The 24,391-nt window shown below is 45.3% G+C and overlaps 1 protein-coding gene across 1 annotated transcript; it reads left to right on the top strand.

The window, feature by feature from the left end:
- The first annotated feature begins 4,509 nt into the window (after positions 1-4,509).
- Positions 4,510-23,658, top strand: LOC118570078 (glutathione S-transferase theta-1). Its single transcript, XM_036168454.1, has 5 exons — positions 4,510-4,722; positions 5,945-6,032; positions 9,377-9,527; positions 17,484-17,660; positions 23,266-23,658. Exons 1-5 carry the CDS (start codon positions 4,611-4,613, stop codon positions 23,458-23,460), a joined length of 723 nt encoding a protein of 240 aa, XP_036024347.1. The 5' UTR covers positions 4,510-4,610; the 3' UTR covers positions 23,461-23,658.
- The last annotated feature ends 733 nt before the right edge of the window (positions 23,659-24,391 follow it).

Below are 24,391 nucleotides of genomic sequence, written 5' to 3'. Positions count from 1 at the left end.
AACTTCAATATGGCAACAGCAAAGCACTAAGTGGAGAACATGGTCCTTCTCTAGGCCTGCTAACACCTCGGCCTTGAAAGGGATGCAGGAATGTGTTGTTGGATGCCAGTCGACAGTGCCGCAGTGGAGAAGCTCCCGAAGATGTGAAGTCTTTGCTTTCCGAATGAGCAGGGGTTCAGCCTTCTTAGAAAAGACTGACTGATACCCTACTAGCTCACTCCAGGTACTTTATTCAAACATATACAAGGTTAATAGGGGCTGGGAAAGGCTCCAGCTACCAAAGTCATCTTGTTCCTGCTGTCTGTGAGAGCAGACAACCCACACAAATCTCAGACCCTTCTGATTATGGCCATAATCAAAAACAAGAACTCCAGGTTTGCCAAGAGCGTCTTAGGACCAAGGTCACTGCAGCTGCAAGCTCTCACATTGAGCACCAAGTGCGGATTCTCCAGAAAAACAACATTTCTTCAAGGTTCAAACAGTCCAAAACAATTTCTCAGCCTCTACGGATTAACCCAAACATAGCAAAGGCTTTGCTGAAACATTTCTCTCAAAGCCAGACACAAAGGCTTTACCATACAGTTCCCTCAATGCCAGACATAAAGGCTTTACATATCACTACAGGAATGGGTCCATCTTCTCTGCCAATTAAATAATTAAAAAGGCAGGAAAGAAGTGTTACTGGGAATCTTGGGGAGTTATGTGATGACTGGGAAATCAGGTCAGGGTCTCCTCTTGGGAACCCTCAGTTTCATTAATAAAAGAATTTAAGAATGGTCACAAACAAAAAAGTTCAGGGACAAAGAACAGACTCGGGCAGAAGCCTCAGGACCATCGATTCGAGTTTAAAAAGAAAGCCCCCCCCCCCACCAGGGGAATAGCGGGGTGGGGGGGGGTTTGATCTAAGTCTCACAATGCCTGGAAGTGAGGAGAAGAGAGAAGAACAAATGTCATGGCACTTGAGACCAGGTGGCATGCAGTCAGCCACTTGGCTGCAGGGAGCCACAGGGTTAGGAGGGCAACTTTAGAAAAGGAGCTAGGAAGAGCCCGGAGTACTAGCTAGGGAGCTGAAAAGCAAACATAGACTTTGACCAGCATCTAAAGGAAAGAAGCGAAGAAAAGAAAATAATCAGGCCTCAAAAACAGTGGGCAGACCCAGACCAAGCTGAATCTCATGGTGTCTCAGCTGGTAGGGGCTGCAGTAGGGGATGTGGAATTCTGGAAGGAAAAGCATGTTCTCTTGAGGTGAACTTGTCTTTCGGAGGGGTGGGTCCCTAGCCAGGGTCCTGACCTGTCCCATTGGATTAACCCTTAAAGGAGGAGACAGGAGCATGTCTCTGCCTAGGGGTAGATTCCATCTTTATATCCACCTGCCATACCTGAAGAGGTGTCCCTAAAAGTGTGTAGGAGATGGCTTGAAATTGGGAACCAGCTCTAACCCGTTTTTATCATGAAAATCTAGAGATCTGGTTCCAAAGTTGTTCACCAAAGGGATTAATGTTTGGGCCCGAGTTTTAGCTTTTATCATGTGTATTCTCTAGGCAGGGATGTTCATTCAGGAGAAGATGAGAGCCCAGAGCTCCTTTTGGCCTTTCTTGTTAGAGACTCAAGGGTACTTTTGGGCCCCTGCCTTGAACTTTCTTTTGTGTCTCTACTGCCTGTTTTCATTATCCCTCCTCTGAAGATAGTTCACTTAGGGAGTTTGGATGACAACCAAATTTGACTTCTTCCTACTGAGTGGGGTTGTCAGATGAGGCAGGAAGGCGCCTCTCCAGTGTACTTATTGTAAGTGAGGGCACAGTGAAACCACTGAACTGGACCACCCCATGGGCAGAAAGAATGATTAATTGGGGATCAGACTACTGCATTTCTTTCTTTCTCTCTCTCTCTCTTTCCTCTCTCTCTCTCTCTCTCTCTCTCTCTCTCTCTCTCTCTTTCTCTCTCTCTCTCTCTCTGTGTGTGTGTGTGTGTGTGTGTGTGTGTGTGTGTGTATGTGTGTGGTCAGAGAGAGAAGCAAAATGTCAGAAAAGCAAGCAGATTTTATGTGACGGTCAACACAGTTGGAGTCTTTGATCTGATACTGTTAGGATTGACCAGGAGCTAGATGTCCTCACCTGACCTCTGTCTTGCTGTTTAGGAATGGATAAAAGAAGGTACCTGGTAAACAGATACCTGACTTCGGGCTTCTGTTTACCCAAAGTCCTTCTGTTGAGGACATTGTCATTAGCTCTGCCATTGTGTGTATGGGTGGAGGTGGGGGGAATTTGGATCTAACATTTATCTAGGAGAGCCCAAAATCATATCAACAGTTCCATTTGTACAACAGCCAGGTGTAGGAGAACAGGAAGTCTTTGACTGGCACCTGGATATAGATGTGAAGGGAAAGGAAGAACCATTAGTATTATGTGTCCTAAGCAGAGAAACTGGAGGAGCCAGATCAGAAGATATTTCCAAAATGTTTAATTCAAATTCCTTCGGGATCTCTCAATGGGCTCAAAAGTATATCCATACATTGAGTTCCTCCCCATTTTTTCCTTTGGTCTCCAAGACAGGACTCTAGAGTATGAACCAAGGATGTGTGTTTAGACACATTGACAACTATTTGAGTGGCTGGATTCACAGTGTGAAATTTAGGCATCATTTGATTTTTAGGTTGAAACAATAGTGAGTCTGTCTCTCATGGGTATAGGTAGGTGCTGTATTGTTCAGCTGAGCTGAGGTCATGATGTCCTATCATCTTATCTGGGTAGCTTTTTTTTTTTTTTTTAATCAAGAAGAAAGTCATTAGTGAGAAACAGTTGGATAAACAACCTCTCCTATAGTTAAGCCTAATGTCTGAAGGGTGTGATGCTTTGGATGATTTGGAGAAACATATGGATCATTTTCATCATTGGTTATTCCTTCCCGTTGGGCATTAACCTGTCTTTTGCCAATTGTTCTGTCTGAGCAAAGGTAAGACAAAAGCCTTGCTTGACTGTGGCTTTGCTTGGAAGGAGGAATTCTTTTTCCCAGTGTTGACCCTCCTCTTGGTGGATTGGGCACTCATTAGAGTCCGTCCAGTGGTGTCTCCATGGCCTCCCTGAACAAAAAAACACATGACCCTCCAGGGAATAAAGGGCATTTTGAGGATGAATCATAGTCTCAGGGATCTAGTTGACTGTGGAGAGCTAGAAGCAAAATATTTTCCCTTTAATCTCTCTGACCACACCAGTATTGTCCCAAATTACCGAACATTCAAAAGGTCAATTACACCAGTGTGGTATTCTTAACTATTGTGTAATATTTAGATAAAGCCTAGGCAAAAACTGAGCACTTAAATTAACCCTGATTAGACATATATTTTTGTTTTGTTAAGCCTGTACTTGTAACTATTGCCAAGAATAATTAGGGCAAGTGGTCGTGGCTCACACTTTTAATCCCAGCACTTGGGAGGCAGAGGTAGGCAGATCTCTGTGAGTTCAAGGCCAGCTTGGTCTATAGAGAGAGTTTTAGGTCAGGTCCCAAAGCTACACAGAAAAACCCTGCCTCAACAATAATTTTATCATTTTAATCATTTTAAAGATGGAGAAACTGAGGCTGAAAGGAAGGAAGACACAAACCCAAGTGTGATGGTTTGAATGTTGATAATACCCCTAAATTCATTTGTTGGGAACAGTTTTAAGAGTTGGGGCCTTTGGGGAAGGGATTAAATCTGGGGAGTCTACCTTTCATGAAAGGGATCTGTATGTTCCTTCCACTATGTGTGGGTGCAGCAAAGAGTTGCCCACCTTAAAGCAGAGAGCTGCGGGGCGCACGCCTGTAATCCCAGCACTTGGGAGGCAGAGTCATGTGGATCTCTGTGAGTTCGAGGCCAGCCTGGGCTACAGAGTGAGTTCCAGGACAGGCTCCAAAACTACACAGAGAGACCCTGTCTCGAAAAACAAAACAAAACAAAAAGCAGATAGTTAACCTTCACTAGACACAGAGGAGTCTGCAAGAGCCTTGACCAAGGTTACTTTGCTACAACTGTCTAAAGGGAGCTAAGATGCGGACGGAGAACCTAGAGCTCTCAGGAGCAAGGAAGGCCAACCTTGTCACATGCCAGGGCTGCGAATGGAATGCCACCAGGGACCACAGCATGCTGAGCACAGCCGGAACCTTTACTGCTTGCTGGCATCCAAATCCTTGGTTTGCAGGCCCAGGAGGAACCTGCTGGGGGTAGACTTTTTGTGTCTATCAAGTAAAACCTTAGGTTTCCCGTTTGGGAAACGAGGATGATGGGAAATTCTAACACACTAGACAGGGCGAGGAGGCCTTTGAAGACATTTTGCCATCAAATAAACCAGTCACCGAAGGACTATGAGCCGGCCCCTTTTCACCCCCTCTGCCCACTCAGGGGAGGCCAGCAGTCCTTTCTGCCTCACCCTGTGCTAGACTCCGGTGCCAGTCTCTTGGACCACAGCTCAGGTCCGCTCCCCTTTTAGAAAGAAGGGACAGGCTCCAGGATCCGCCCATTGGAGGCGTGGCAACACTAGGTCTGGACGGGACCTCAGACTTTGAGCCTGGGTTTGTTTTTTTTTCTTTATTTCAGCGTCTGTTCAGTTACGGAATTGGTTCCCGCCGCCAGTGCCATGGTCTTGGAGCTCTACCTGGACCTGCTGTCCCAGCCCTGTCGTGCCGTTTATATATTCGCCAAGAAAAACGGCATCCCGTTCCAGATGCACTCGGTGGAGCTGCGAAAGGGTGGGCAGGGCCTCGGCTTTACAGAGCTGAGAGATGGGGAGGCAAGGCGAGCTTAGGGGATTCCTTTCTGTACCGTCCCCTTCCTAGGCTTTTTCTGGTTTAGTGACCAAGTCAGAAAAGAGTCACCAGGGAGATCCACGGTTCAGGACTCCCGCAAACTCTGCTGTCTCGTGGAATAGACGGCCAGGACCTGCTGAAACCCAACAGCAGGCAGACCTGGCAATAGAAATGGGTGTAATTTGGGCCTATCGACAGGGACCTCCGGAGGACCGGGGCTGGAGAGAGGTCTAGGAGAGTGAATGTGGAGATCTGGCTAGTTACCCTCTCGTTTCCTCCAGTGCTGAGATAGGCAGTGTCACGCAGAACCTCCATTGCAGGGACCTGCCTTTCCACCAGCCTCTCTCCATCACCCTGGTCTGTCTGCTGGAGTCCCTTTGGCCCTTCTTTTTCCTGTCTTCTTCTTTTACCTTCCTTCACTCTGGCCTCTCTTGCTTGCCCAGGGTAGAGAGAGGCTGCTGTGTGGGGTATACCGGCGCCTTGCCTCCTCCCTGCTGGCTGCTGAGGGAGGCCCTCAGCCCTGGCAAGACAGGGTTGAAGCAGAAGGTGTTGCTTAATGTGCTGTTGGTCTGTGCCACATTGTCTCTCGGTCTGAAACTTCTTCACCTCTTCACGGCCGCCTCTGTGGACAGTGCACTTAACCCCAACAGGCGCTGCCCCTGCAGAGCCTGATGTAGGGTGTTGTAGGGTGGGGGACCGATAAAGGGATGTTCGAGTTGGCTGTCAAAAGCAAGGGTCCAGAGGGAGACAGATTTCCACCAGGAAAAGAAGGGGCGGCAACAGCCCTTCATCTGATCTAGGGCAGCAGGAACCACTGAAATCTGTTGGGCAAACGTTTATCTGGCTGCATCAACAGGAGGAAAAACGATCTAGGTTAATTCAAGCAGAGACCAGGGTTCCAAGGGACAGTGGGGGCACTCTTCAGGGCTGCCAGTGGGGCAAGTCCCAGAGGACCCGTCAATAGAGTGTGAAGTCTGTTTTGTATCAAAGGCAAGGGGCAGTTTTCTCTCTTCTCACGGGAGCCCTGCCTGCACTTCCTGTCTAGGGTAGGCAGCCTAGTTCCAAGAAGAACCGTGAATTTAGTGTTTGGCATCCTAGGACCTCGGCCAAGCTCTCAGAGGCCCAGTGTTCTACTAGCATCCCTCTCATGCTGGACTATCTGCAGGTGAGCACCTCAGCGATGCGTTTGCCCAGGTGAACCCCATGAAGAAGGTACCAGCCATGAAGTACAATGACTTCACCTTGAGTGAGAGGTAATGGGGCCCTGGGGACTTTTTGCCAGGCTTTCCTGGGATCAGCCTGTTGTAACCCTCTCTGCATTATAAACTATGAAGCTGGAGCTGGAGGGGATGGTTCAGTGCTAAAGAGTATTTACTGCTCTGGCAGGAGACCTGGATTTGGTCCCTGCACTCACAAGAGGCAGCTCATAACCATTTATAACTTCAGTTCTAGGGATTCATTGCCCTCTAGTATCTCTGGGCACGCAAACTCATGTAGACACACACTAGGAACCTCAACTCCCTAGAGCACTGGTTCTCAACCTTCCTAAAGCTGAGGCCCCCTGATACTGTTCCTCATGCTGTGGTGACCCTCAACCATAAAATTATTTTCATTGCTACTTCATAACTGCAGTTTTGCTATGAATCAAAAGGTAAATATCTGATATTTTTGATGGTCTTAGGCAACCCTTACGAAAGGGTTGTTCTACCCCAGATGGAGTCATGACCTACAGGTTGAGAATCTCTGCCCTAGAGGCAAAGGACTGCTGTGCTCTATATCCTACAGAGTTAGGGCTGGAACCCAGGACACTGCCTACCCACTGCCCAGTTCATTGAGCTGATTTTGGGGGAGATAAGACATCTACTTGACTTCTCTACCAGGCTGTGGTTGTTGATTAAAATACCCCTGGGGCAGAGAAGGTGGGAAACTTACCCTACCATGACCACCATACTATAGCCCAGCTGGCGTAAAGAGGGCCCTGTGACATCTGTGTCTCCCCAGTGTCTCAAGTATGAGGGTCCCTGGGGTTCCCTTGTATGAGTCTTCCCTATGAAATAAGGATGTTTTTATATCCTATCAGGTCCCAAGATGGTGAAACTCCCCTCTTCATTGAAGCTAAACCTTTTTCTCAGTTCTGCCTTTTTTTTTTTTTTTTTTTTGTCACACAAGTCTCCTACCACATAGCAAAGGGACTCTAGAGGATATGCTTTCAAGATCATTTCTGACCTGTCATGATTGATGTAGTCCAACCAAGACACCGCCATTCTCTCTTCCTGTTGCTCCTGCTGTCCTGGACCCTTTAGTTTGCAGAGAGTTGCACCCTATCAGGTGCCAACCAGGGGCAGCTTGCAGCCTCTGCATGTCCCCCTGCATGCCATCATCATGCTGGGGAGGTGTGGGACCTCTCGCAGCCCTCCTCAGAGGTGACCTGAACACTTAGCTACAGCACAAAGAGCTTGTTCTACTTGGGAAACTGAGGCATTAAGCTGGGCTGTGGACGCAGGTCTGTGTCTCAGACAGGCCTTATTAGATAGCTTAGTCAGGCGTCAACATTGTACTTCTACCTGCCTGCCTCTTCCTCTTGTGTGCTGTGAATTTATGTCATCGACATAATGTTTCCTGTGGAGACACTATACACACATCTATTCACTCCAGACAGGGAGCCTAGGACAGACCAATATATGAATACCACCTGAAGGAAAGCCACTGCCTACCTCCCTCCCTCCCTCCACATGCAAGTGGGGGCTTCCTCCCAGACCCTGGATGAGGCACAGACCACACCCAAACACTTGTTTTCACAGAGAGATCCTTTACTAAATGGGGAAGAAGTTAAAGTGTCTGCTTTCTGACTCAGGCAGAAAAACAGTGGCAAAGTGACCTTGCAGGTGTGATTTTTAAGGAGAGAAAAAGGGGAGGTCTGTGTTAGAATGGGCTAGGATGTGGCGGGATATTTTGATGGGGTATGTTAATTAGGTGAATCAAAGGGGGCTTTTGATTGCTGGACTTTGGTATTCATCCTTAGGAGTCGGGCATAAGAAAGTATCCAAATAAGGGAATAGACCTTGGTGGCTAGGTTTAGGGGTGTAATCTATGGTTTACAAGGGAAAGGGAAGGGGAAGGGCAAAGGAGATAGGGGAGAGGGTGATGGGCAAGGCCTGCAGGCACCATGTTTGTCAAATCCAGGCCGGCTAGAGTCTCTTCATCACCAAAGTTCACCTTGGGAAACTAATGAGTTTTATTGGTTTTTTTTTTTTTTTATAGGAGTAAGGTTGAGGGGTTACTTATAGTAGCAGAAATGACTCAAAGACAGCTGCACCACCAAAGACCACTCCAGCATGGCTGGGAACCTGGAGCACACTGCACAGCCTGCAGGCACTCAATAGGTTGGAGAGTGTCCTTTCTAAGTGACTCAGTTGGTCTAAACGTCTTCCAGGCTGCTCAGCTGGTTTCTGCTTCTTCTAGGCAGCTGGTCTGATCTCAGAGTCTTCTTTGCTGCTTGGCTTGTCTAACAGGGACGCTCAGTAGTCTTTGTTGCTTACTTCGGGGAGGAGGGCCTAGTGAATCTGCTCAGTTTCAGGGACTTCCTTTAAGGGGCATCACTACAGGATGGAGCATCTTGAACTTGGGGAAAACTGTTACACAATGTGTGTACCTCCCACTCTTCCCAGTAACTATAACCCAATACCAGAGTTTGCTGACTGAACTCTTCAAGTGTCCCTCTAGAGTCAGCTCTACAGTAGTTGGCATAACCCAAGGCAGGAAAAAGAGTTCCAGGGAGCCTTGTCTGCTGTGTGGTTCCAGGATCTTACAGGGCCCCAAGTGTCTGAGTAAGATTTTAAAGAACCAAGCTGACACTTAGCACAAGGAGTGACATAAAGAACAGAGGCCAGGTACATGGCTCATGCCCACCACCCTAGCACTCCAGAGGCTGAAGTAAGAGGACTATGGATTTGAGGCTAGCCTAGGCTGTCTCAAAGAACAGAGGGAGAGTTGGGAAAACCTTTTTGAACCATTAGGCCATCTGAGGCTGTCTGAATGCTGAAGGATGAGAGTGGATGTAGCCTGAAAACAAGCTTCCTCAAAGCTCTGCTTGGATATCCCTCCTCCAGGAAGCTTCCTGGCCCTATACTCAGAAATTGAACCCTTGACAGGACCCTCAGTGGTGAGATTCTGCCTGGTGGTAGAATAGTCTTGGTGTTGGAAGACAAGATTCAATTCTGACACTAAGAGTGGTGTGCCTCTGGAGACAAGGCTCTTCCTTATTCGGAGCCTACTTTCGATGTTCTGAAAAAGAGGCTCAGACTGGCAAATTGTCAGAAAGATCAGGAAAGGCAGGGGCCAGAGAGATGGCTCAGCAGTTAAGAGCACTGGGTCCTGAGTTCAATTCCCAGCAAACCATATGGCTACTCACAACCATCTATAATGAGATCGAGCGCCCTCTCTGGCATGCAGGCGTACATGCAGTCAGAGTACTCATTGACATAAAGTACGTAACAAAATAAATCTTAAAAAAGAAAAGAAAAGGTTATAAAAGGTTCTGGGCACCGAGTCAACCCAGTGGTGTTTGACCAGCTGCCTTGCTCCTCTCCTTACACAGTGTGGCCATCCTCCTCTACCTAACACACAAGTTCAAGGTCCCGGACCACTGGTACCCCCAAGACCTGCAGGCCCGTGCTCGTGTGGACGAGTACCTGGCGTGGCAGCATACAACCCTTCGGAGAAGCTGCCTCCGGGCTCTGTGGCATAAGGTGAGACTGGACATGTGGGGGAGAGGAGAGGAAATAGGAGCGAGGGAGGGGAGGGAAGATTTGCCATGGCGAGCTATTTTCAGTTTGGCGTTTTCTAATGTCTTGCCTTCAGCTTAGCTAATGCTATTGTGTCCCGGTTGTTTGTTATTCAATACCATCTTTATTTGAAACATCGATTTTTTATTTGTAGAAACGCCATGTAGTTGTTTTCGTAAAGTTGCATTTCTCAGCCAAAATTTACCATCTGTTCACCCACTTTGGTTATCTTTCTATTTGAAAAATTTTAATAGATTTGTTACTGTCACTTAATTTATTTGTTGTGTATATGTGCCAGGAGCCACCTTGTGCATATGGAAGTCCGAGGACAGCTTTGGGAAATTAGTTCTCACCTTCCATCTTGGTGAGGCAGACTGTCCTTTGTCTCTGCTGCTCTGCTGTGTACTCGGGGCTATCTGACCTCTGACCTCTGACCTCTGAGCTTCTGTCTCAGTCCATTTTCCTTGTCTCTGCCATTCCGCTCACTGTAGGAAAGCTGGGGTTCCAGCACGCCTGGCTTTTTATGTGGGTTCTGGAGAACTGAACGGAGGTGGACAGGGTCGTCAGGCTTGCCCGTCTGGGACTGTCACCTTCTGAGCCATCTCCCAGACCCTGTTACCATTAATTACTTAAATGTCCTCTTCAGTTGGCTGGTAATGTAGCTCAGTGGTAGAGCAGTTGTGTAACAAGCACAGTATCTTAGGTTCAAATCTCAGCTCCTGGTGTGTGTGTGTGTGAGCACCTGGTGTGTGTGTGTGTGTGTGTGTGTGTGTGTGTGTGTGTGCACCTGGTGTATGTGTGAGTGTGCATGTGCATGTGTGTGTGTGTGTCCTTTGTTAGCTTATTTCCGCATCCAGGTCTTCTGTGGGTCAGTTTCTACTGGTTGTTTTTTCTGCTCTTGACTATGTGTCCCATCATCCTCCTACCTCACATGTTTCAGAAGTTCCTGTGCCGTGCTATACATCGCATGCTAGCACAGCTGAAAATAGTACAAAGGAATCTTTTTTTTTTTTTTTCACCCAGAAGGTTAAAGAGCACCTATATCTTGAAGGCAGGATTGGGTCACTGACTCTCTCCAGCAAGCTTTTGGAATCTAAACACAGAAAGTAGACTGGGGCTGGAGAGATGGCTCAGTGGTTAAGAGCACTGGTTGCTCTTCCAGAGGACCTGGGTTCAATTCCCAGTACCCACATGGCAGCTCACAACTGTCTGTAACTCTAGTTCCAGGGGATCCAACACGCTCACACAGACAGACACACAGGCAAAACACCAATGCACATTTTTTTTTTAAAAAAAAGTAGGCTGGTGATGCAGGGGATGAAAAGAAGGGTGAGGACATCAGTCACCCCAAAGGGCTCAGACGACATCAAGTTCTTCTTTTCAGTTCTGGTATTTTCCACGATCTTACCTTTGGCTTTACTGATTCTTTGATGTGTCTAGGTTGTTGTTATGGTTAGTCATGTAATGATTCTTTTTTGGGGGGGATTTTTTTTTTTCATTTTTAGAAATTCCATGTATTTAACCACAAAATCTTTCCCTGTGGGAGTTCTAAAGGGAACCAGGGGAGGAAAGTCAGGTCACCCTGCTAAGAACGGGGAGTTAGCGTTCAACGGTACAGGATGGAGATGGTCGGTGGTGATGGTTACACAGCGTTGCGAGCATACTCAGTGTTGCACACTGAGCTGTGTACTTTGAAATCCATCCTGTGGACCGTGTAGCTGCTGCTCTCAAAGTCAAACAAATGGAAGTTGGCAGAGGCTGTGAAAAAGGAGCCTTCACGTGCTGGGTGTGGTGGCAGAAGCCTGTAATGCCAGTGTTCGGGACAGGCAGGAGACTAGATGTGAGCTTGAGGTCAGCCTGTGCCCCAGATAATTTTTATCATCATCATCATCATCATCATCATCATCATCATCTGCATCTTATCCTCTTCCCTCTCCCCCCTCCTCTCCTTCCTCCCTTTCCTTATCTCTTTTTCCGTAGCCCTGTGCTCACATTAAGCTATATCAATTATCCTCAGTGCTTAGCTTTGGGAGACAGCTTTTTACTATGAACTCTATGTAGCCCAGGCTATCCAGGAAAATGTGACCCATAATTGATGGCAGAAATGCAAGAGCTCTTGCTTCCCGGGTGCTGGGACCGCATCTCAACCCTGCCTGGGGCCCACATCATCCTCTCCTGTAACGGCCTTAAATCTGCCGCCCTCTTCCCTCCTGCCTTAGAGGAGATAAGACGCCAAATGTTACTGCTTTAACACGTCACTTTTGATTCCCTGCAGGACTGACAGGAAATCTGTATTGATCAGTCTTGTGTCAGTTACAGGGTAGCCCAAGCGTTTTCAGGCTGCAAAGCAACCTCTTAGCTTTAGTGGTCCAAGCCTGAGAGACAGTGCCATCTTCCTCCTCAGCCTGACAAGCTAAAGGAAAACTTTCTAACCTCTGTACAGGAAGTAAACACATATTTGGAGTTGTTTGTGATTTGGGAATGCTACTTCAGTGGAAACAAAAACAAAAACAAACAAAAAAAAAACGAAACAAAAACAAACACAAAAAACCTGAATGGCCGTCCTGTAAAAGGTTTTATGGCGGTTAATCTTAATTGTCAACTGTCGGTGGAAGTATTAAGGCAACTCCGTGTAGTTAAAGGGAGGTTTATTTTGTGGGGTAACTTACAAGTGAAGGGATAGGTTACAGGGTCAGGGAGAGGTGAGGAGAAATCCAGCGGTGTTCTCTGGAGAACTCTGCTCAATCTACATCCAGCGTCCAGGATCCAGGAACCAAGAGAGCTGGCCCAGCCAGATCTCGGGTGTTAAGGGCTCCTCTCTCGGCCCGCCTTGTAGGCATGACAGTTACTAGAAGCCTCAGTAGGGGTAGTACTTCCAGGTCAAAGCTGGAACAGCTACCCACTACAGTCAACTTGGTAGAATCTAGAATCATTTGAGAGAGGAACATCTGTTAACATCTGAAGGGGGATTATCTTGACTAGGTTAATTGAAGAGAGAAGACTCCCCACTGTGGGCAGCACTGTTTCCTGGGCTGGAATTGTATTAAAAAAGAGAGAAATAAAGCCCTAAGCGATAGCTCAGTGGTTAAGGGCACTGGCTGCTCTTCCAGTTGGGTTCCCAGCACCCAGGTGGCTGTTGCAGTTCCGGAGGATTTGACCGACTTCCTCTTGTACCCTCTGTGAGTACACACACACACACACACACACACACACACACACGGTGCACAAACATAGATGTGGACAAAACACTCACACTCATAAAATAAAAATAAAATCTCAAAAAATGTAAGGGGTGGGGAGAGACTATGAGCCAAGCACAATCATCATTCTCTGTGTGGATGCAATATGATTGGCTCCCTTGAGCTCCTGGTACCATGACCTCTGCATCATGGCGGCCGTATCCGGATCCATGAGCCTGGCTCCCTTAAAGTTCCCTTTGTGAGCGTGTTCTATGGCAGCATCAGGAAAAACCAGAGAGATGCCATGTAGCTGCCTGTGGCATTGCCTATTGAGTGACCTGGACCAGCCACAGGGTTTGAAGTGGGAGGTGGCCAGTGCTGTGCCCAGGTTGCAAGATCACCACAGAGCCAATATCTGATGCAAGCACACAGAGGTTTTTAATAACAAAACATGCAAGCTTGGTCCACGTCCAACATCCGACACAGCGGGTGGAGGAGAACGGCCCTGAGCACTCACTTTAAGGGGTTTATATAGGAAATGTTTACGTGCAGTTTGGGATTGGACGAGGGGGCTAGGGGCGAGGCAGGTCTTTGAAGTTACTGGCTGAACTATAAGCATGAGGTTACTGATGGCTAACAGGATTCAGGGTATCTACAGAGACATAATTTTTTACTCCCTATGTCCTGCTTTTGCTGAACTCAGGATATATACATTCAGATTTATTGTTGCGGTCTCTACTCTCCTTTAAGGTCAACTTCTGGTCAGTTGAGTCCATTACTCCCCATATCTTGTTTTGCCAAGTCCAGGATACATAGATTTATTATCCTAGACTTATAAGTTCAACTTCTGATCACTTCTAAAACTGCTGGTCAGCAAATACCTTCGGAGGAGAGGAGGGGGAAGCGTCTCTCAAGATGGCTACTGATTTTTCCCTTTCAGCCAGGAGATGAGAAAGTAAAGAAGATAGATAGGAAAGCTGGGGTCACCAGGTCTTGCGCAAGCTACATCTTCTGTCAAGCAAGCTTCTTAAGGAGTACAACTGTTTCCAGGGGCGAAGCGGAACAGAGTCAGCACAAACTGTCATACAATGGGACAAAGTCAAACAATGTTGCACAAAGGAAACACAGGCTATTGCAAGAGCATTGCAGATGGAGCACACAGTGGCCTTGGGACCGATGGCTTGTGTCTTTTCATGGGAAAAAGCCAAGTTCCCAGGAACTGAAACCTTAACTCCTTCAAGGTCTTATCCCCAGCCCCAAACTGGCCAAGTCTGCTCCTGGGCAAGACACAACAGCAGGTTCCTTTTGTCCTTTCATCGGGGCCTCTGAGAAAGCCTTGGATCAACTGGTCCAGCCCTCAACAGTAAGATTTTGGACTGTTTGAAATCAGACCCATGGAGGCTAGAGAAAACCAGTTTGCCAGTAATACTGCTGAGTGCACTGTCCTTCCAGACCCAGTGATCAAGACTTTGTCATGGCCCAGTTGGAGATACATTCCAAAGATGATTTTAGCTGAGTTCAGTGATGCCTGCAACCCCAGCGCTTGAGAGGTGGAGGTAGGAAGATTGTGGATAGCCTGGGCTACATAGTAACACCCTCTCTTAAATAGAGAGGCAGGGGAGGAGACTCTTAGGACAGTTTCTAAAGATGCACAAAACTGGGCAGCAGACGCTGAAGATGAGTTATTTTGTCATGGTAAGAAAGGACTTTGCTTTGGAGCCGCACACCTGACCAAGCTCTTGGGAGACAGAGGCAGAGGCAAACACAGAAGGTTCTGGAGTTCAAGGGCCTGGCTCAGCTACACATAGCCTGGGCTACACGAGGCTCTGTCTCAAAATAAAAACAAAGCCAAACCTCTGGCTTGGGTCAAATAAAATATGTCCCACAAGACCCCATGAAATTCCAGCTGTTAGCTATCGTGTATGATTTGATCCATTAAGCTATAAAGGAAAAAAATCAATTTTATGGAATAATACTTGTGGGGCAATATCAATGAGGCTACTAAAATTTCTTATCTAGCGGGTTCCAGCTGTTTAAAGTTCAATCCTGGAGCTCGTGTGGCCAACCTGACCATTTGTTTCACCTATACACAAAGTAATGGATTTCATTTTGGCTTTTCACACCCACTTGTTTTTACTCACCCCCTCCTCCCCTTCTCCTCTTGTCTTCCTTCTTTGCTCCTGCTGATGTGTGTGTACACGCACATGTGCATGGGAGGGTGGTGTGTGCCATGGTGCGTGTGTGTGTGTGTCGGGGGGGAGGGTCAGAGGAGGGCTTTTGGAAGTTGGTTTTTTTCCTACCATGTAGTCTTAGGGGCCAAACTCAGGTCATCAAGCTTGGCAGCAAACGGCTTTACCTACCACGCCATTGCACCACCCCTTAGTCCCCCCCACACACCCTGTTTTTTGTTTTTTATTGTTTTTTTTTTTGTTGTTTTTGCTTTCTTGTCACGTATATCTCACTACTCTTGTTTTTCCTTACTCCAATTTCTTTAAGACTTCTTCTCTTCTCCTATCATGGTCCTCTGTCTATTTTTTTATGAACAACATGAATAGGCATGCATGCATACACACACACACACACACACACACACACACACACACACACACACTATTGGTGTTTCTGAGTGGCTTATTTTGCTTAAAATGATGTTTTTCAGTTACATCTATTTTCTAACTAATGTTAAGATTTTTTTTTTCCTTATAGCTGATAAGATCCCCAGGAGTGCTGTAGCTGGGTCCTGCGATAGGTCTATTTTCAGCTTTCTAAGGTACCTCCGTACTGACTTCCGTAATGGCTGTAGGAGGCACATTCCCATTAGCAGCACGAGAAGTCTTTCCCTACCTCCTCACCAGCACTTATGGCCATTTGGCTTCTGTTTGTTTTAATTTATTTAATGCATTTGTGTGTGTATATCTTTCCCTACATCCTCAGCATCATTTATGGCCATTTCGTTTCTGTTTGTTTTAATTTATTCAATGCTTTTGTGTGTATATATCTTTCCCTACATCCTCAGCATCATTTATGGTCATTTCGTTTCTGTTTGTTTTAATTTATTCAATGCTTTTGTGTATGTATGTTACATGTGTAGGTTCATGTGTATAGAGCAAGAGGTAGGCATTGGGTGTCTTCTACTAGAGACCCTACCTACTTTCTGAGACAGGGTTTCTCACTGAACCTGGAGCTCACCCATCTTTTTTTATGTGGGTGCTGAGGATCTAAAGTCACTTTACCAACTGAGCAGTTTCTCCTAACCCTGTTTTTTTTGTTTTTTGTTTTTTTGTTTTTTGTTTTTTGTTTTTTTTTGATAGCCATTCTGACTTGGGGTTGAGATGGAATCTCAAAGCAGCTTTATATTTCCCTGATTGTTAAGGTTGTCAAACCATTTGATTTTTCTGTTCTTTTTTATTGAGAATTTTATACATGCATACAATGTGTTTTGATCAAATCCATCCCCATTTCCTCCTTTCCAATTCTTCCTCTGTCCACCCCCAACACTTTCCCCTCCCAAGTCCATGTGCTTTTTGTTTTTTGTTTTTGTTTTTGTTAAGCCCACTGAGTCCATTTAATGCTGCCTGTATATGCGTGGATATGGTACCATCTACTGGCTCCACTTTCCAAGTGGGAATTGGCCATTTGTGGTTTTTCTTTGGAGGACTGTATATCCAGTTCCCTGGCCCATTTATTGGCTGGCTGTTTTGGTGTTTAATTGTTGCAGTTTGTTATATTATTTTAGAATCTAGATGTCACTCCTCTGTCTAGTGTATAGCTGACAAAGATTTTTTTCCGTTCTGTGGACTGTCTACTCTAGTAATTGTTTTCTTTGCTTCATAGAAACTTATACTTTCTTGTCGTCCCATTTGTCTAGTTTTAGGATTATTCTTAGGCTACTGGAGCCCTTGGAAAGTCCGTGTCTATGCCTAGATCTTGAAGTGTTTTACTCATGATTTTTTTCTTTTCCTCTGCCAGTTTCAATATCTGAGGTCTTATATTAATGTCTTTGAGCCATGCTGAATTTATTTTTGTACAGGGTAAAAGATATGGATCTAGTTTTGTTCTTTTACAAAAGGGTGTCTGCTTTTCTCAGCACTGTTTGTGGAGGTGTCTTTTTCTCCTATCTGGTTTTTAACCCTCTCATTAAGGATCAGGAAGCTGTGGCTGTGTAGGTTCGTTTCTGAGTCCTCTCTTTTATCACACTGGCATATATGGCCGCTTTTGTACCAGTGCCATGCTGTTTTTGTTATTGTAGCTCTGTAGGTTAGTTTGAGAACAGGTACTGGAATACCTTCAGTATGCCTCTTTCTGCTTATGATTGCTTTAGTTAGGGCCTTCTGTGCTTCTATGTGGACTTCTGCTTACCTTGCCCCTTGGTTGTATGAAGAGGCTGTCTGCGTGACTGATCTACATTATTCATGTTGTGAAAGTATGTGATATTTGCAAGACGAAGTAACCACTTTATTCTCGACAATGAGTGACACATGACTGTGGTTCCTAACCTGCTTCTTTCCTCAAAAATACTAGTTCTGTTTCTTTTTATTTTTTCAGCCAACCAGAGATGGTGGAAGCAGGACTATTTATTTGTAAACAAAAGTGTCACTTGGGTGACATTTCCCTGCAGGTCTGGCCAGGCCACAAAAGAAAAAGCATAGAACTAAAAGGCAGCTCCCAAGTTTGGAGACATGACTTCCTACTCCAAGGCTCAGCTGGCTTCAATTCCTTATTTTGTCTACCTACCCACCAGGTGATGTTCCCTGTTTTCCTGGGTGAGCAAGTACCTTCTGAGACGCTGGCAGCCACATTGGCAGAACTGGATGTGAACCTACGGGTGCTTGAGGACAAGTTCCTCCAGGACAAGGCCTTCCTTGTTGGGTCTCACATCTCCCTGGCTGACTTGGTCGCCATCACAGAGCTGATGCACGTGAGTGCTCTAAAAAGAATGAGCCCGTAAGACACAGGCAGTACTGGCTAGTTACAGAAGTCCCAGTGTTGTTAACCCCTACTAGTTGTAGATCTGTTCCTATGTGCGGACACTCCTTCCAGGTTTGTAATGTTTGTCCTTGGCTGTTCTAGTTAGCTTCTTTGTGGCTGTGTAAAACACTGACCCATAAACAACGTGGGGAGGAAAGGGTTCATTTGGCTTACAGGTTATAGTGCATCATGGAGGGAAGACAAGGCAGAAGCAGAACTCATGGGGGAGTGCTGCTCACTGGCTTGTGCCCCATGGCTTGCTCAGCGACCTTTCTTACACAGCTCAGGCCCGTCACCCGGGGATGGCACCATGCACTGTGTACTGAGCCCTCCTACATCAATTAGCAATCAAGAAAACACCCCCATAGACATCCCCACAGGCCAATCTGATGGAGACAATTCCTCAGTGGGAATTCTCTCTTCCTAGGTATATCTAGGTTTGTGTCAAGTGGGGAAAAAACTAACCAGCGCAATGTACTCCTTGTTTGCCTGACATACAAACACATCACTGTTAAGCTATCCATCATCTTTCATTTCTTTGTCCCCAAGATCTCATGTTAGTATCACAGAGCACAGTCCAATTTTAAATATCTCATAGTCTTTTAAAAAGCCCAATGGTTTAAAAAGCACAAGTTCTCTTTAAAAATCCAAAGTCTTGCCACCAGGTGGTGGTGGCGACATGCCTTTAGTCCCAGCAATTGGGAGGCAGAGGCAGGTGGATCTCTATGAGTTCAAGGCTTGCTAGAGCGAGTTCCAGGACAGCTAAGGCTACACAGAGAAACTCTGTCTCAACAAAACAAAACAAAACAAAACAAAACCAAAAACCAAAAACAACAACAACAACAAAAATCCTAAATCTCTTAACTATGGGATTCTGTAAAATCCAAAAATAAGTTACATAGTTTCTTGTTCCCCTAGGGAACTTGTTTTACAAGGGCAGAGTTACAATCAGACCAATGCAAAGCTACAGTCCTGTAGCTTGAACAGTTTGGTGTCTGACATCTATCTGTGACTCACCCATGATCTACTGGGCTCCAAAGGGCCTGGGCAGTTGTAGTTCTCCTTCTCCGCCATCTGTAACACACAGCTTGTCTTGTGGGCTCAGGCTGGACTCCTGTCACACCTGCCACTGTCCTCTGTGGTCACCTCATATAGTCCTGGCATAGCCAGCCTTCCGGGGTTTCCACTAACACTGAGTCTGCCACTTTACCAATGGCCCCTCCTGGCTTCATACAGTGCCAAACCTTGGTTGCTGTCCATGACGCCTTCATGCCTTCAGATCCAGTACCATGTGGGAGGCTCTTACACATCATCTGCCAAGTCCTCCTGCCAGTTTGATATGCTTCACACTTCACTGTCATCTGAACCGTCATTGTCAGCAGATGATGATGGTTTGATGAGAATTCTTAAAGGGAGAGAATCAGTTAAAAGAGAGAGTCTTTTCCCCATGTTAAAAAATGAAAAACACTATTACAACGAAGGGAGTTACGGCTCTGCATGATAATATGCTGGATGGTTTAAAATTGGAATAGTTAAATGAGAGGATAATTAATTTAGATGTGATTTATGTAATGTCAGTTATAAACATCATCAGTTTTATCATTTTTGTTTTATCACAAAAAAAAGTTGGTTAATATGGGTGTTAAGATACAAGTTTTGGAAAAACTTATTAAAACAGATCATAGAGATATTCAGACCCAGACAGAAGAATTTAAAGCACAGCCAATCTCAGCAGTACCTTATAAGGTTAGAGAGGGATGGCCTAAGGTTTTCAATCAACCAACTTTAATTTATCCAATAACCTTACAGGAATTACCAAATGATATATATCCTCAAGACTGTATAGGAACTGAATGGACTCCTGTGGAAATGTTAGATTTAAGGAAGCTATAGTCTCATATGGCATGCATTCACCTTCTGTGAAGCAGATGTTAAACTCATGGTCAACTTGTAATAGAATTATCCCTCAAGACTAGAGATGTCTTGGAGCCTGGTCCTCAATAACAGTGGAGGACCTGATGGAAGGATGAGGTTAAAACCATTAAACAATGAAGCAGGGCTAGAAGTGTGGAAATCTTCCAAGACTAACTTCTTAGAAAGGGAGATATGCTAATGTACAAAGGCAATCCATATGATGACCACACCCTGACTTTATGTTATGCAGCAGCTTTGAATGCTTGGGACAGAATTGAAGAAGTAGAAAAGAAAATAGAGGTTTACTAAAGTAATGCAGGGCCCAAAAGAAACCTTCACTGATTTCTTACAAAGATTGACTTCAGCAGTAAATAGAATTATACAAAATTCAGTAGCTAGACAAATAATAATTGAATCTATGGCTTTTGAAAATGCCAATTTGCTAATTTACAATGCAAAAGAATAATTAGACCGTTAAAGGCAAGATCAGCATTCTTAGAGGAATGGATCAGAGATACAGTCAATATTGGATTTCATAATCATGAAGATGCTTGGATAAGGAGAGGTGATTTCCAGAGGTTTGAAGAAAAGTAAAAATGTCAGGTGTTTCAATTGCAGTAAATAAGGTCATCTAAAAAGGGATTGTAAACAGGGATTCCTGGCGACAATTTTTTTTCTAAGAATAATCAGAAACAGAATGCCCCTCCCTTCGGGATTATGCAGACAGTGTGGCAAAGGCAGACATTGAACTAATGAATGTAGATCAACAAGGGACAGTCAAGATCACCCTTTGCCCTTGGGAAATGCCTTGAGGGGTCTCTTGCAGGACCCTATGTCAAATTTGGTTCAGGCATTCCCTGTGACTGTGGGGGAAACTCCTTCCCAGAGAAATTAAAGGGCTTAATGCCTATTGTAAAAAATCATACTGCTCTGGATGGTAGAGCAGCTTTAGGAGATGAAACAAAAATTTCAGGAGAAACCAGAACAAGAGAGACCTTTTAATTAGAAGAGACGATAGTTCATCAACCAACATGACCATCTAATTTAAACTAACTTATACCACTAACAAATGCTTTTTATTTCATCAGATATAACTTGCCATAAGGGAACATCCCCAAAATTAGGGTTGGGGAAGGGTTTTGTTTTTGCCTTTTCAGGAGAATGAAGGCATCCAGCTAAGGAATCTGAAGACCACTGGACAAATGAGACATGTGAAGAAAAAGGACAAATCATCCAGAAAAAAAATGTCCCAAGAAGAAGAGTAACTTGGCCTATTAATATATCACATTTCCAACAGGATAAAATTTCATAAATCTTCCCAAATGTTTGTTTCTGCTGTTCTCTATAGACACATAACACAAATGGTCTTTTTTGTAGTCCAGTTCAATTGAAAACTAAAGCTGGCTTTGGAGTTGGAGTGTGGCTTTCTCCTTCTCTAAACTTAAGCATGCTTGTTAAAGTACAATCCAAAATCTCTGTCTCATGTCAGAAGAGCCACCTGATATGAGACAGAGGAAAAACCAAAATCAAAGGACTATTTTATTGCCACTAATTGAATAAGCTTTTGGGGTTTTTTGTTTGTTTTTTTTGTTTTTCGAGACAGGGTTTCTCTGTGTAGCTTTGTGCCCTTTCCCGGAACTCACTTGGTAGCCTAGGCTGGCCTCGAATACTCACAGAGATCCGCCTGGCTCTGCCTCCCAAGTGCTGGGATTAAAGGCGTGCGCCACCACCACCCGGCAATCTTTTGGCTTTATTTTGACTCTTTAAAACTTTTTTTTCTTTTCTTTCTTTCTTTCTTTTTTTCTTTTTCTTTTTTCTTTTTTTCCCCCCAAGACAGGGATTCCCTGTGTAGCTTTGCGCCTTTTCCTGGAGCTAGCTCACTTGGTAGCCCAGGCTGGCCTCGAACTCACAGAAATCCACCTGACTCTGCCTCCTGAGTGCTGGGATTATAGGCATTCACCATCACCTGCCCGGCTAACAAATGAATCTTCTTTTTCTTTCTTTTCTTTTCTTTCTTTCTTTTTTTTTTTTTTTTGAGCTGAGTATCGAACCCAGGGCCTTGCTGAGCTAAATCCCCAACCCCATTTCTCACATTTTTTTAGAAGTTGCTTGCTTGTACTTCCTGCTTACTCAGGTAATGCTATTTCCTTCTTGGGTCTCTGATTGAGCTGAAGTCTTTACAGTTATAATTAGAGTTTTCCTTGTTATCAGATTCAAAACAGAAATTCACTAAAGAGGTGTAAAGTGTATAGGGCTGAGAGACAAAAGATAGTTTTGGTAATGCAAGTTAGAATAGAAAGTGAATTAGATACAACCTATTGGACTCACCAAGACAGGATAAATAATGGAGTATTTTCTCTGAACTTGTCAAATGTTATTAGACTAAGTATTTTTGATGTAGTTATTGCTTGTATATGTTTGTATATAGTTTTTCTTATATTAGTTATAACCTTTTTTATTTTAGACAAAGGGGAGGAACATGGTGATACTTTGTTTGTGTTCTAACAAATAAAGCTTGCCTGAAGATCAGAGTGTGGAGCTAGCCATTAGTTAACCGTAGAGGTCTGTAGGTCTGTATAGACAGGAGACAGGAAGAGATATGACTGGGCAGAAATTGGAATGTAAGGCTGGCAGAGACAGGAGCTCCACACTTTTTGGTCTGAGGAGTCATGGAGGTAAGAGGTGACTTTGGCGCTGGGTGGTGGTGGTGCACACCCTTAATCCCAGCACTCGGGAGGCAGAGCCAGGCGGATCTCTGTGAGTTTGAGGCCAGCTTGGTCTACAGAGCGAGATCCAGGACAGGCACCAAAACTACACAGAGAAACCCTGTCTCGAAAACCAAACAAACAACAAAGAGGTGACGTTGGCTGCTCCTTTGCTTCTCTGACCTTTCAGCATCTACTCTGATATCTAACTCTGGGTTTTTATTATTAAGACCAATTAGAATTTGCGCTAAGATTTATCATACTAGTGACCCTGATAGAGTCTTTGAGAGACTCTAAACTTCCATTTGAACCCTTACAAACCAGGTCTCCATCATCTGCTTTTCTTTCAACATTTGTTTCTTTCAAACTACCATAGAACAGCTCGTTCATCTCTAACTACTCAATGACTTTTGGGCCCACAGTTCCAAATGCTTCCACAACCCTCCGCCCAAAAACCAACGTGGTCAGGTCCATTACAGAAACACTCCACTTCTGGCACCAATTTTTATTCTGGTTTGCTTTTCTGTTGCTGTGCTAAATATCATGACAAAGAATGAAAACTACTTGGAGGAGGAAGAATTTCTTTCAGTTTATTGGTCTATCATCAAGGGAAACCAGGGTAGGAGCTCAAGGAAGGAACTTAAAGGCCGAAACAGAAACAAAGAGACCACAGAAGCCACCCTGGCTTGCTCCCAGGCTCGCATTCGGCTATCTTAGATAGCCCAAGTCTACCTTCCCAGGGTGACATCATCCACAGTGGACCAGGTCCTCTCACATCAGTCAACAATCAAGAACACACCCTGCAGACATTCCTACAAGCCAATCTGATGGAGACAATTGCTCAGCTGAGTTCTCTCTTTTCCATGTATGTCAAGTTAACAACCAAAATTAGCCACAAACTCACCCAGCCCCCATTCTGTTCCCTTCTTGATATAGCCCGTAGGTGGTGGCTGTCCAGTCTTTGAAGGGCATCCCAAGCTGGCTGCGTGGTACCATCGAGTGGAGGCAGCGGTGGGAAAGGACCTCTTCCGTGAGGCCCATGAGGTCATCCTGAAGGTTAAGGACTCTCCACCTGCCAACCCCATCATAAAGCAGAAGATGATGCCTGGAGTGCTGGCCATGATCCAGTGAGTCCAGCCCTGCACTGACTATAGCAGTTCACAAGCATTTTATTGCCCCAGTGATGCATCCTAGCCTCACAGCATAATGGTTTTTAGGCCAGGCTCCGTCTTCACCTTTTTTCTACCATAACCACACACGGCCACAACTGTAACCACTACCTTTCACTTTTGAGTTCAGATAATAAACCCAGGCTCCATCTGAGCCTTAGCTTCTCTGTGTGGTTTATTTGATCTTCCTCTATTCTGGCCCAGTTATCTTTCCCAAAGACAACTCCATTTCCCAGGCTTTGAGAGTCATTTCCCCCCTTCATGATTGCCAAGAATGAAATCACAGATAGGCGTGGTAACTCCTGCCTATAATCCAACCCTCCGAAGAATGACGCACAAGGATCTCCGAGAGTTCAAGGCCAGCCTGGGATACAGTGTGAGACTGTATCTCAACAACAAAGAAAACAAGAACAAAAACAAAGAGAGCAAGCTACATCACAAAGCCTTTCAGACTTCTGGTTCTTGGAGAATGGGGTCAACAGGTGCCTCAGCTGAAGGCATGGAAATCCATCACTTGGCCAGGCCAGCTCTTGGACATGGCCTGTTCATAGGATCATCAACTCTTCCTGACGTACAGAATTGGTCAAGAGGAGAAAATACCCCCACAGCACAGCTGCTCTCCCTGTCAGAGGTCACACTCAAACTCTTGGGTACAAACTGTAAGCAGGAATGAGGGGCTCAGAGTGCATTCTGGGATAATATTCTAGCTTTTGGGTGTGTGGGTGTGGACTAGAAGGCAGCCAGGAAGGAAGCGTGAGAGACTGGAGGTTGCTGTAGTTGGGTATGGGGGGAGGGGGAGAGACAAAGGTAACTTGTGGAGAACTGGGATGCACCCAAGGGAAGAGGTGGGAAAATGGGGACTGGGCACTCCCCTCTCAGTCTAGAGAGGTCAG

The sequence above is a fragment of the Onychomys torridus genome, chromosome 18 (assembly GCF_903995425.1).
Source record: "Onychomys torridus chromosome 18, mOncTor1.1, whole genome shotgun sequence".
Classification (NCBI taxonomy): domain Eukaryota; kingdom Metazoa; phylum Chordata; class Mammalia; order Rodentia; family Cricetidae; genus Onychomys; species Onychomys torridus.
Note: the sequence above shows the minus strand (reverse complement) of the source record. Positions and strands in the feature narration are given on the sequence as shown.

Coding starts and splice junctions, on each gene's coding strand:
- LOC118570078 (XM_036168454.1), top strand. CDS start 4,611: ATGGTCTTGGAGCTCTACCTGGACCTGCTGTCCCAGCCCTGTCGTGCC. Junction 4,723..5,944: donor CTCGGTGGAGCTGCGAAAGG/GTGGGCAGGGCC, acceptor GACTATCTGCAG/GTGAGCACCTCAGCGATGCG. Junction 17,661..23,265: donor CCATCACAGAGCTGATGCAC/GTGAGTGCTCTA, acceptor TTCTTGATATAG/CCCGTAGGTGGTGGCTGTCC.